The sequence below is a fragment of the Geospiza fortis genome, unplaced genomic scaffold, assembly GCF_000277835.1.
Source record: "Geospiza fortis unplaced genomic scaffold, GeoFor_1.0 scaffold66, whole genome shotgun sequence".
Classification (NCBI taxonomy): domain Eukaryota; kingdom Metazoa; phylum Chordata; class Aves; order Passeriformes; family Thraupidae; genus Geospiza; species Geospiza fortis.
The window spans coordinates 3,414,732-3,426,904 of NW_005054312.1; the positions used below are offsets into that span (position 1 = coordinate 3,414,732).

The following is a 12,173-nucleotide window of genomic DNA, read 5'->3' on the forward strand; positions in this document are numbered from 1 at the left end:
CCACAGACCTTTTTTATCTTCAGTAACTCCTAGATTCTAAAATATGACACCAAATTAAAAAAATCTGCAGGTAAAGTAGGTGCAAGGGCTAAGTTTGCCCTTTTGAAAACCCATCTCAAGTCGTTTCTACAATGTTCTGCCTACCTTCTTTTTGACTTCCCGCTGCACCAATACTCTGCTGTGTTAAGAGACTCTGGTTATAGAGTGTGGGCAGTGCAGCAGCAGCATATTGCTGGATTCCAGAATAAGCCTGTGTGAGGGCTTCCATTGTGCTACCTGTCCCATTTGAGAGACCACCACTGCCAAGTCCTCCATTTAAGGCTGCCATTCCTGTATAAGAAAGAGGAAATAAAAGATGACTGAGTGCTTCCACTGAGCCAGACCAACAACCTTTCAAATGCTCTGCACAATTACAGAAAGCAGGGAGCAAAAAAAAATCACCCCAGAGACCTATCACAGGCTGAGGAATGAGGAATCAGCTATTCCCTCAAGGCAGCACTACACATAACTTACCTGCTAAAGAGCTAACGTTGAGGCCTGCTGTAGCACCTGCCAGTGTCTGCAAAGCTCCAAGAGAAGCCATTGGATTAACAGAGGAGCTGCTACTGGAACTAGGTGAGGAACCTGCTATTAAAATAAAACAATTAAACTTCAACTAACATTTTTTAGTCCTGATAATTCAACTTCTTCATTAAGTTATTCCAGTAGAAAAAACTAGTAAGGAACAGATCCAGGCAACACAGAATACTTTATGTAAAACAAAAAAACCAAACCCACACAACTTGATTGATCATACTGCTTATATGTTCTTATACAAGAGCATATATGTTATGTTCTAAGCCCTTCCTACATTTTTAAAATTTCTACTTCATTATAACATCTACTCTTTGTAGCAATAATAATGTCAGTAAGTGTAAGACATGTAAGATTGAGACATTATATAAATATTGGCTAAACTCTGTACCTCAACATAAGTTAACCAGCAGATGCCCTGTTTCCTGCTGCCTAAAGTAAGAGTCACTTACTATGTATTAACATATATCCTTGAAACGTCACTCAAGGTGAAAAAGACCTGCAGCATAGGTACTAGGGACATTACACAAAGCTGAACATACGGTTTTCTGCCAGAACAGGAACACCACATGCCCAGATTATTTTGACACATTAAATAATTTTCTATTAAAAATCCTGCTGCCACAGCTGGGGCTAGGACTGAGAAGTCTTGAAATGTACATCCAAAAAATAAATAGTCTGTCCTCTATTCCAGCAACATCTTCAACTACATTGATTCAGTTAGAGAAGTCTACCAATGTAGTACCTAGGACAGTAACAGCTCACATGGCTCACCAAATTCTACACCAGGTAGAGTTAGTTCTACAGAAGTCAACATCCAAATCATGAGAAAAAAAAAGCTGGTATGTCAAAAGAAAAAGACGTTCACATTGAGGTCAGCTACAAAGATTTATAGACATGATAGAATAATAAATGCATAGTATTTTTATGATTATATAGCAGTGGTTTTTCTAACAGGTTTGTACACTACTGCAGAAGAAAAGCTATGTGTATTGCTATTAACCAAGATATTTATATTTCCTGCACAAGATGAGTAGAAAATATTTATGACTGCTAAAAATTAAAAGATACTGAAGACTGATGCTGTAGAGGTATCTTGTAATCTGTTTGCAGGAGGAATTTATCAGTTTGACCAAGGATGTAAGAGAAGAACTGAATTTGAGGCATTTTCAGTTTTCTTCATGTTTTTGTGATTCTTAATTATGCTGCATACATCCATTAAAACTTTTGAAAGAATTGTTAGCATCTTTCAAGCAGTTTCACCCACACTACATATCTACCATTTCTGCTGGGGTGGGATATTTGAACTATTTAAATGGAATACAACCTAACAACCCCCTAACTAAATAGCTGTAACTAACCAAAGGTTGCATGACAACCAGAGGGCTGTGCTTCATACCACTTTTTGTAATAACAGATGGAATGACAAACCTCCTCCAGAACTTGTTAAGACAAACTGTCCTGTTAAATCAAAAACTGAAAGACAATGTCCCAAACTATTTTAAGATGCTTACTCTGATGAAAGGATATACTTCCTGTCTTACTATCAGTAGCATATTAAATGTTGGGCAAACACAGGGAACTAGTTACAGGATAACCCTCAAGCTGGTAGAAAAAGTAGCACAGCTGACTGAATAAAAGGCAGAGTTCAGAAATCATACAGTTACTTTGATTTTAGAATATCACTTGTTTCTGCAACATTTCATTGCTGATCTTTATAATTCAAAAAGACACTATATTTGACAGATGAGAACATAATTTTAAAAACCCGTCCAAACCTATCCCAAATAAAATAGCAGCAGCTAGGGAAATGGCTAGAGAAAAAAGTGAGAGGGAAAAATGGGTACCTTCCCTACTTTAAAAGACTGGGATTTTAAATAAATTAAGTTAAACCACTACAAAAAACTGATCAACAGTTATTTTAGTTTAGCTGCCTTTATCAGAAATTTCTTCAGGCAAAACAAGAAATGCTTTAGTACTGAAAATGCCGAGAAAACAAAAGACTTGTCTGTATTTTCTTTATCTTGTGTACATAGGAATTGAAGATAGCATCCCATTTCTGATGATAACAAAAGGCAGATAAGTTAAAAGTAGAGCAGAAATACAGGGCAATTACAAAGGAATGCTTCCTGCATATAGCCTATATACCATCTGTGAATCTAGGATTTTTTCAGCCAAAGCCAATGTCTTTGTAATAAAGTTACAATTTTCATTCATTAATTTCAGCACAATGTGAAAACCAAATTGTTGGACTCTACTATGCTCTAAGGCACAACTTCTGCAATTTAATCATGCACTATGCTAAGAAAAATCTGGTTTTTATTTTTAAATGATCAGGTGACAACTTGACCTGATATCCTGCTATTCTGTTCTTGAAATATCTAATGTCTGTTCTTTCCTATTCATCTTCATCACAACACTAATGTATTTGTAGGCTGTAATCATATCCTCATATGTCAGTCTTCTATTTTTCAGACTATTCCTAATAGCAAAGGAGGTCCACTGTTCCAGTCATCATTTCTGTTCTGTTTTTCTTGTGTTGTATTTTAGATCAGAAAAGAGAACAAAGCAATGGGGATGGGAAATCAATATTGTTTTATACATGTTCTTTATCTCTAATTCTTAATGTTGTTTCTGTGCACTTTTTGGTGGGTTGTTGGGGTTTTTTCTTGCTGCTGTGGTTATGTTTTCTTAGACCCATATACTGAGTTATATCTAGTCAAAAAGGTGAACTCTAACAGAAATAGCTGAAAATGCTTAAGAAGGTTTTAATAAAATTTGAATATGTAATAAAGAACAACTTTGTGGAAAGATACTGAATGACATATCATTAGAAAGAAAATGAAACTCAGACAAGGACATCAAATAACAACTTATAGAGGTAGGTAAACTGAGAGAATACTAAGTCTGTCCTAATTCAGTCATGTAGCATCCAATCAATGACCTGAAGAAAAGTTAAATTCAGGCAATGAATCTGACTGAACTGTACCTGGATTAGTTCCAGTAAAACCAGAAATATTCTGCTATCTCTAGAAACAATTTTGCCAGAGACACATCAAGGCCAGGAAAATCATCTAAGCTTTGAGGTTGCCTTTAGAAGGAAGAGAAATAGAAACATACCTCAGTGTTTGCAACCATTCAATTTTCCTCTGAAGCAGATAATTCTTATCAGTGCTTGAGTCAAAAAGATGGTAGACAAGACACTCCTAACCTGAGGTATTTCTATAGTACTTCCTTGGATGTTCCTTTCACAAGCTAGTAGTTTGAGTTGATTTACAGCCACGGTCTCTGCAACATCAACTACATAACAGCAGCAGACTGTTCAGTTCCAAGAGCTGATCTTCAGCAAGGCTGAAGGTTTTACTTCACCCCATCCTACACCAAAATACACAACTTGTATAGTGCTTGGAACTATCTAAAGAAAATTGTCTGAAATGGGTAGGAAGACAGCACAACAACAATACATAACATGTCTGACTTCCACCATTCCAACATGTAACCCATCCATAAGTCCATGGACTGCACTGTGTAGACTTCCAAGCTCCCCAAGATACATATGGTATCAGTGCAGATGAAAGTCAAGAAAGCAACTATGCAGAAGGACTGTCTGGATTTTTTCACCAATTATGCAATTTGAGCAGAGATGTCCAAGTAAGCATCAGGTGAACATTTGGATGACAGATGGAGAGAAGTCAAGGAGTTAGTCATCTCATCTGCAGTTAGGTTTAAGAGGTTATCGCAGTAGATGTTGCCATATGTCCCTCAGACAAGGGAGGCACTTACTAACACATGGTACTGAACTGCTATATACTGAATTTCTTCAAGGTCTGGGTGTGGTTCAGGAGGGACAGATGTTTTCTGTGTGGAGCCCAACACCCTTCTATGTGAACACATACAGAGTGAATGCACATATGAATATTAATCAAAATAGAATCTCAAGTTTACTTGAAGACTAAAGAGCCAAAAAGCTGTATAATTACAGGAAGTATCATGGGATTGAATGTGTCTGTACACATTGAGGCTTCCCCTCATTCCACTCTGAGTGTAGTCCTAAAAGGTGAAGAACATTTATACCTTTAACAAAAGGCATTAGAACTGTTTCAGAATTTGATGTCAGTGACTACTTATAGACAACATGCTCTCAAACTTTTCATTTCTTTTGAACAAAGCTAATTTTTACTCTTTAAAATTATATTTGAAATTAGGTTTAAAGACCAATGCAAGAGTGCCTGCTTCATGTTACAGGCCTGTGAAGAGTTAATTGATAAATCTGTGTAGGATATTAATACAAATGATCCACCATGATAACTGAATTGTTGACACACAACCATTTAGTGATATTACCGATGATCAGAAGGTTATTTGAATTCAGCACAGAAAGTACTGGAAAATGGGCTGCTTCCCACCTCTGAGCCCCTCCATGAGCATGATAAAAAATGGAAGAGTCCTGAAGTATGTCTCTCATCAAGGAAAAAGGAACCTGCATAGTTCTGTGGAACAGCCAAAATTCACAGAGGGGAAGCCAACTCCAAAGAATTCCTGAATAGTAGCATAACTTCATTTGAAAGTGACCTCTGTAGATTATCCTGTCTAACAGTCTGCTCAGAGCTGATCTAACCTCTGAATTTGAAAATGTCCTTTCCAACTGAATTCTCAGTCTCTGAAATGATGGAGATTTCACAGCCCCTCTGGCACCTTGTTCCTGAGCTTGATCACTCTTGCCAATAATTTTATTTTTCTATCTAATCAGAATTTTCTTGGCTGCAGCTTGTGTCCATTGCCCTTGTCCTTTCACAGCACACTTCTGAGAAGAGGCTGTCTCTGCTTTTTCTAGCACATCTGACATTTGAACTTCACAACCTGCCAGCACTTCTCCACCTCAACAAAACTGAGAACAAACTTGATGCAGTCATCAGACAAGACAGCCAATAGGGAAATCTTAGTTCTAAATGCCAATCTCAACAAATTGTAACCTGACAAAGCATGAGGAAATATAGGAGAAACTGTCAGATATATTCACTTTCATGCTTCCTTTATGATGAAGAAGCATTAGTGGGTTATGAAGGCAGCGCTTCTGTAGTCTGAACTCTTCATAGTTTTTTTGTTTGTTCTTTCATTTTTTAATTATAGAATAGGATACATAATTGTGAGTCAAGAGAAGTTTAAAAATTTAATCTTTTAATGACTGCAGACCACAAAGTTTTTATGTAAAAAATGTCCTGCAACAGAACTAATTTGGATTAATTCTTTCTTGAGAATTTCTTTAAGTAGAAAACTGTGCAAAGCACCCATGGTTTAACTCCCAATCATGTGACAGAAGGTTTTCTAAACAGCTTTTCCTTGTAATCTCCTTATAATCTCTTAGCCTGGCTCCTTGGTCCTCCTACGCAACTCAAAATCTACCTGTGGAAATGAAAAACCCCCTCCTCCAACCCTCTTTGGTCTCTCACAATCACAGGGGAGGATGTCAACTCTGTAGGACAGAAGCCAGAGATGCTGGAAAACTGACAACCTGAAAATACAGGGTCTCCCTTCTCATGCCAGGATTTAGTAATAACTCAAAATAGGATAGAAATAACTGAGCAGAATACTGATCCTCATTTGTGATAAAAACTTAGTATGTCTGCCATAAGCACAACTGAATTTATTTTTAGTTTTTTGCTTGTTGCATTTAATGATCACATTTAACAATAAGGCAGCAAAAGAACACTACTTGGACATTCTAGAATCTCTGGTCAATGTACATAATCTAAAGTTAAAAAAAAACAACACAAAACAAACAAAACACAAAAAAGGCAAGCAAAAGGAAGATACTGAATTTTATGTGCAACTCATACAATAAATTCTATACAACCACTTTCCAGTAGAAGTGCTAGGTGTCTGTTTATTCTACGTTCATGAGGAAGTTATAATATCCTTGTCTTCATTAATGGAATATAAACTGTACTGTTCTGGTGCACAGAATGCTTTATCTCATGCTAAAGGCATTTTCTCTTTCCATATTGAGAGGAACAGGGTGTATTTACCTGTGCCTGCTTAAAATCACAGATAAACCAAATATGTGATGACATTGTAATAATATGACTGGAAGGAGGTCACCTACCTTTCTGCTTCATGATGACCTCAAAAATTCTTTTTACTCTAAATTAATCTGACCATTTGGAGGAAGAGACACAGCAGGCAAAAAAGCTTTTGCTAGTGGCAAAGATATCTATCCTAAACAGAGGCCAGTGAATCCACTAGTAAACTGCTTCTCTATTAAAGATCAACATGAAAGTGACAAAAAGGGACAGACAGACAGGTGACATCTATCCTGAAAGGGCTTCCAGGACAATGCAGGTCAGGCTAGAGCAGGGGCAGTCTCTTACCTGAGCTGGTGAGCACGCTCAGGGGGCTGCTGGAGGAGGTGAGCGCGGCAGTGCCACTCGGTGTGTTCTGAGCCGCGCTGGCTGCGGCTGCCGCAACAGCCTGGGCGCCCACCGTGACACACACAGCAAGCTCATCACAGGGACCAACGGCAGCGAGCTTAAAAGCAACAGGCTTAATACTAGTTACCAATCCTTTCTACATTGCAGTTCCTTCCAATTGAAAATCTTTTTCTTTGCCCAGATAGGTGTGATTCTGGAAAAGGCCAGGTAGTCATCATGCCAGATGGAGACTCCAAAGGACAGAAATTTTCAAGCAGTGTTCTCTCCAGTCAACAAAACATAGGAGTTAAGCCAGGGTCTGAGAGCTACAGAACTTGACTAGACACCAGGCCAACAACTTCTCCCATCCTCATGTCCCTCCACACTCTTTGTATGTGGACAGCAGTAACTGTAAAATTCTTTCATGAAGGCCTCACACCACAGAGGCCACAAAGTCATGGCTTCAACCCACCATCAGCTGAGCATCAGCATGTTTTGTTTGGTCCCCCTGGCAGCCAAGAAGCAACAGCCAATTGTGAGACAATTGTTAAGTGGCAACTCGTGACCACAGGATCAACCAACGTATGTGTAGGCTGGTCAAACCCACTGGAAAGGAAAACAAAACCTCAGGCATGCTGTGTGTAGGGAGCAAGGAATACTGCAGGGAAGGAAGGGACCCTGTGTTTATGAATTTTACTGGTCAATTTATTAATCTGACTCACCTTCACTTTGAGCCACTGTTTCTGAATGAAACCATTTGGTCAGTACTGACTGTATTTTGCTCTCTTTTTCTGCCAGAGGATCCATTAGAATGGATCTTCTCCTGAATTTTAATGATCCCTTGGTAGACTAGCTCCATTCTTCCAATTCTGCCTCCCTTCATTTTTCCCATTATTTTCCATTTTTTGTCTCTACCTTTGATTATTTAAACAATTCCTCCTCTCTTCATGTGACTTCAGACAATCCCTAATATTTATTCCCAAAATAATTAGAAATAAAACTAAATTAATCACCCTTCATTTAAAAACATCAGAACATCCTAAGCAGAGGTGGTATCTCATCTTTTGGATACTCAGTAAGACCTTGGGAGCAAAGCACACATCTCAAATAATTAAAACCTCAGTTCTGTAATTTAAGCAGTAAACAGACAACATAAGAATGCGACAATGCATTATAAAGAAATTATTTTCTAAAGTACTTCTAATACCTTCAGTATAGTTTGGTTTTTTAAACTCTTTTTCAATTGTTTTGTGTTTGTGGCAGGATCTGTTTCCTTTGGCAAATTTAGTATCCAAAACAAGCGGATTCTGCCTTTATTTAGATTCTCAAGATTCAGTTATAACATAAAAGCATAAAGCTAAAGAAGTTTTCTATTTTGCTTTTATTGTGCTACAGAGGGTTAAAAGTGCAAGTGTTGGAGCTAATGAAGAACAGAGCAGCTTGTTCCTTACTGAAGCAGTTTGTCATGTGCACACTGCACCTGTCCTCTTGTCATCACACTGTTTTCCCATCTGCTTTCAAACAGCATTGAGATTAAATTTTGTCTGCAAAGTCTGGTAAGTGTGGGATCTAATAACCTACTTAATTTTTCTTTCTATGAATTTCAAGAAAGGAGATCAGCTGAGATATCATCAAGACCTTAAAACTACAACTTTTTTGGTACGGAATCAGATTTGGAATAACCATGCAACACATTTTTTATATGTCTGGATTTCAGGTTTTAAGGTGTGGGGGGTTTTTTCCCCTTCTTTTTTTTTTGTTTTGTTTTGTTCTGTTTCTTAATAGTGAAGAAAGAATTACCCTGGAAACTTCTCAATCTCAGACAGTTAGCTCCTTCCCTCTGCCCCAGTCCTTACTGCTGTACTTTCTTTTTTATTACATCTTGTTTTCAAGCAGACACAAGAGGCAGGAAAGGCAGGATCATGTGCCCAACAAAATAATTTATAGATCACCCCCACACAGCATATCAGTGAAATGGTTTTTTAAAAAAAGTTGCTTTTTGCACAGGTCTTAGATCTAAGAGCTCTGAAGAGGTCTAACATGAAAGTAGTCAACGTAGCAAGCTGAATTTAGAATCAACTTCCAGTATAAATCAAAATTCTTACAAATGAAAATGTAGCACTTTGCAAACACTTGTAATTGTTACTGATGGGTGCACCAGCCAACACAAGTCAGATCTACAAAGACACTTTTGGATGAACTTCTGCACAGAAAGGGCACGTGATCCTGGCAACTACCATTAAACTCCAGGAGGCAATTTGAAAAGCTGAAAGTCTTCAGTATTAAAATCAAAACTATAGATTTCTCTGCCAGTAGAAGAATTTTGAGAATGTGGTGAAAGGATTTGCTAACATGTGTTTTATTATTCCCATCTGTGTGAAGACAAAAGGGACAACCAATTTACAGCTCCAGGACTGCTATACTCAGTGAATATTCTGACTAGCAGTCCGCAGCAAGGAATTTGGCTCTTATCTATGAAGCTGATTTTCCCAAACAGTAATGGCATAATGAACTGTAATTCAAATGAATGAATAAAAGAATCTGAATGAAGCACTAGCTCACATTCCTAACAACAATGTATTTCCAACTTAAATGCTTTGTTCTTGGGTATTGAAAATGAGAAAACTAAAAATCCAGAATCACTAAAAACATGTGCATTAGTGAGTGCCTATGTCAAAAAACAGTTCTTCACATATGCACCTGTTTGGATGAAAACAAATACAGACACCATTCTTTTTGCTACCCATAAGGGAAGACAATTTTAAATGCCAGAGGTTGGGGAAATACCACCACTGACCTTGGGGACAATAGTTAAGTAAGATTAAGAAGGAACATCCACACTTGTAGCAGAGAATTCCTGTCATTTCAAAGGAGTAGGCAAACACAGGACTTCTTATTTTAAATGAGATTAAAATGCCTACAGCCTTTTGGCTACTTTGTCTACCCTTGCTCTCTTTTGTTTGGCACTGAATTTGTCTTCTGGTGGAAGAAAACTCACCTCCCATTGGGTGGAGGCTGCTCAGTGTGTTCAGGTTCCCAGATGAAGCAGCTGCTGTCTGCTGAAGAAGCTGCAAATAAAGCTAGACATTACACCAAAAAACAAAACAAGAGTGAGAGTGAGGGCTGGCTCTGCTTCTGGGAGAAACTGCATCACACCACAGCCAGAGCGCCGTCACAAATGAATTCCTGCAGCCCATGCACCACATCACAGCAAAGCATAAAGAGAATTCCCTGAACAACACAGCCAGAGCACCACCACAGTGAAGCTCCACATAGCCCATGCAGCACTTTGCAGCCAAAGCAACAGCACAACGCTTTCCTCACTCAACATCAGCAGTGCTGAGGGAAGATTATAGCCAACACACCAAGACAAAACCAGCACAATCAGTAATGAGAGAGAATTCTTATTCAAAGCACCTAAGGCAGGATTACCAACCCCAAGGATATGCTACCTCAAAACAGACTGTACAGCTGACACTGCCACCATGGGCCAAATGGCAATGCCAAACCAAAACGAAAGAGCTACCAGGAGAGGGAACCTCCTCTACTCTCCTTAGGCACAGCAGACATAAAAGACATTTCAACCTTTAGCTCAGAAGGCTTTTGGAGATTTTCAAATCCTTTTTCTATTAACTAGCTGTTATTAAAAAAATTCCAATCTACCAAAACTAAAAAAGTAGTAAGAGAATTGTCCCATTTCAACTATACACCATACCAAGAAGGAGATTAAATTTTCCTTTTCTGTTCCTCAGACTTAATATTACATGAATACAGTTGTCAGAGCTACTCTGACAACAGTATTCATGTAATATTAAGTCTGACAACTTTTACTCTCTTGAGTAAAAGCATATCAGTTTTTGAAAAGTTCATCCTTTAGGAACCTAGCAAAATCAACTGAAATGAAACTGCAGTCTACCCTCTGTTACATAATTTTTGCTAAACAGAATAGCACCTCTCTATTTTCTGTAGGGTTTGCTTTTATTTGGTTGGTTGTTGTTTGGGTTTATTTACTCTGCTTCCAATCTGACCATCCTTTCTATCTGGACAGTACCATGTACTGTTCCAGGGTTCACTGGAAGAGGACGACAGAAATAAAATAAAATTATGAAGGAATACAAGAACCACGCCATCAGATAGACATGAAAGGGGCATTTATATGGTAAATGCTGAGGCAGTACTATATAAAGAAAAAGCACGTTCTACAGAACGCAGAAGAAAAACCCAAGGTTTCAGTAACTAGGGCTACTCTGACTGGGGTTGAAATCCTCCTATAAAAGTATCCCAACTAGATGACAGCACATAACACAATTTCAGCCTTCTGATCCACAAAATGGGGATTAAGAACCCAGCTCCTATCTTCCAGGAGCCTTCTAAAAATGAATATATTAAACACTGCAAGACAGTCAGACACTCCAATCCCTGAAGAGATGCAAAGAACCCAAACCAGAAACTCACTGCTAAGTACTGGGGTCCAAGTGTGTTGAGACCAGCCAGGTTTCCCCATATTGAGGCAGCACTGATCTGTTGCATTTGTTGCTGAAGTTGCTGAGCAATTCGTTTCTGCTCTTTATCCTTCTGCGTGTCTGCAAATTTTACAACAATGGGAGAAGAGCAACCCTGCAAATAGCAATTCAAACAATTACATACTTGCTGTCCCCAGCAGTCACAAAAATACTGAATTCAGACCCAGTCATTGGAGTAATTCCTCTATGCATACATATAGACATATCCTCCTCTATGCATACATACAGACATACATATATATATTCAAACAGAACATTTCATCAAAGGCTCAAAATCTTGTTTGCTTTAAATTCTATTTTGTATTTTAGTATTTTCTTTGCAGATGAAGTTTCTATATCCAACTCTAAAAATAGAACAAAACAAACACAAGGGGTCCAGGAGCAGTTTTTGTGAAGAAACACAGAACTGCACTTGTCCTTCTCTCTGCTCTCTAGTCCCTGAAACTCCATAGTGACTGCCTGACAATTACACCTGCTCCTGACACCCACTAACTTGTTTTACCTCCATGGTTTGTGCTTGGTGCATTGCTTTGATTGCTGTTTGTGCCATGGCTCTTGTTGTAAAAGTCACAAATGCACAACCTGGGGAAAGAACAAAAATAAATTAAGTTGTTCACTATCTCCACAATTATTGAGATGAATGCAGGAACGAAAATGCTTACAGGGTAGG

The 12,173-nt window shown here is 38.3% G+C and overlaps 1 protein-coding gene across 1 annotated transcript in view; it reads right to left on the reverse strand.

Moving 5' to 3' along the window:
* Positions 1 to 12,173, reverse strand: part of CELF1 (CUGBP Elav-like family member 1) — a 40,099-nt gene that overhangs the window by 5,718 nt on the left and 22,208 nt on the right. The window contains exons 6-12 of the mRNA XM_031055841.1: positions 12,006 to 12,085; positions 11,436 to 11,597; positions 9,948 to 10,048; positions 7,982 to 7,994; positions 6,942 to 7,041; positions 514 to 624; positions 145 to 330 (exon numbers count right to left, since the gene is read on the reverse strand). Of these exons, the coding sequence (XP_030911701.1) occupies positions 145 to 330; positions 514 to 624; positions 6,942 to 7,041; positions 7,982 to 7,994; positions 9,948 to 10,048; positions 11,436 to 11,597; positions 12,006 to 12,085 (753 nt within the window). The remainder of the gene's footprint in view (positions 1 to 144; positions 331 to 513; positions 625 to 6,941; positions 7,042 to 7,981; positions 7,995 to 9,947; positions 10,049 to 11,435; positions 11,598 to 12,005; positions 12,086 to 12,173) is intronic.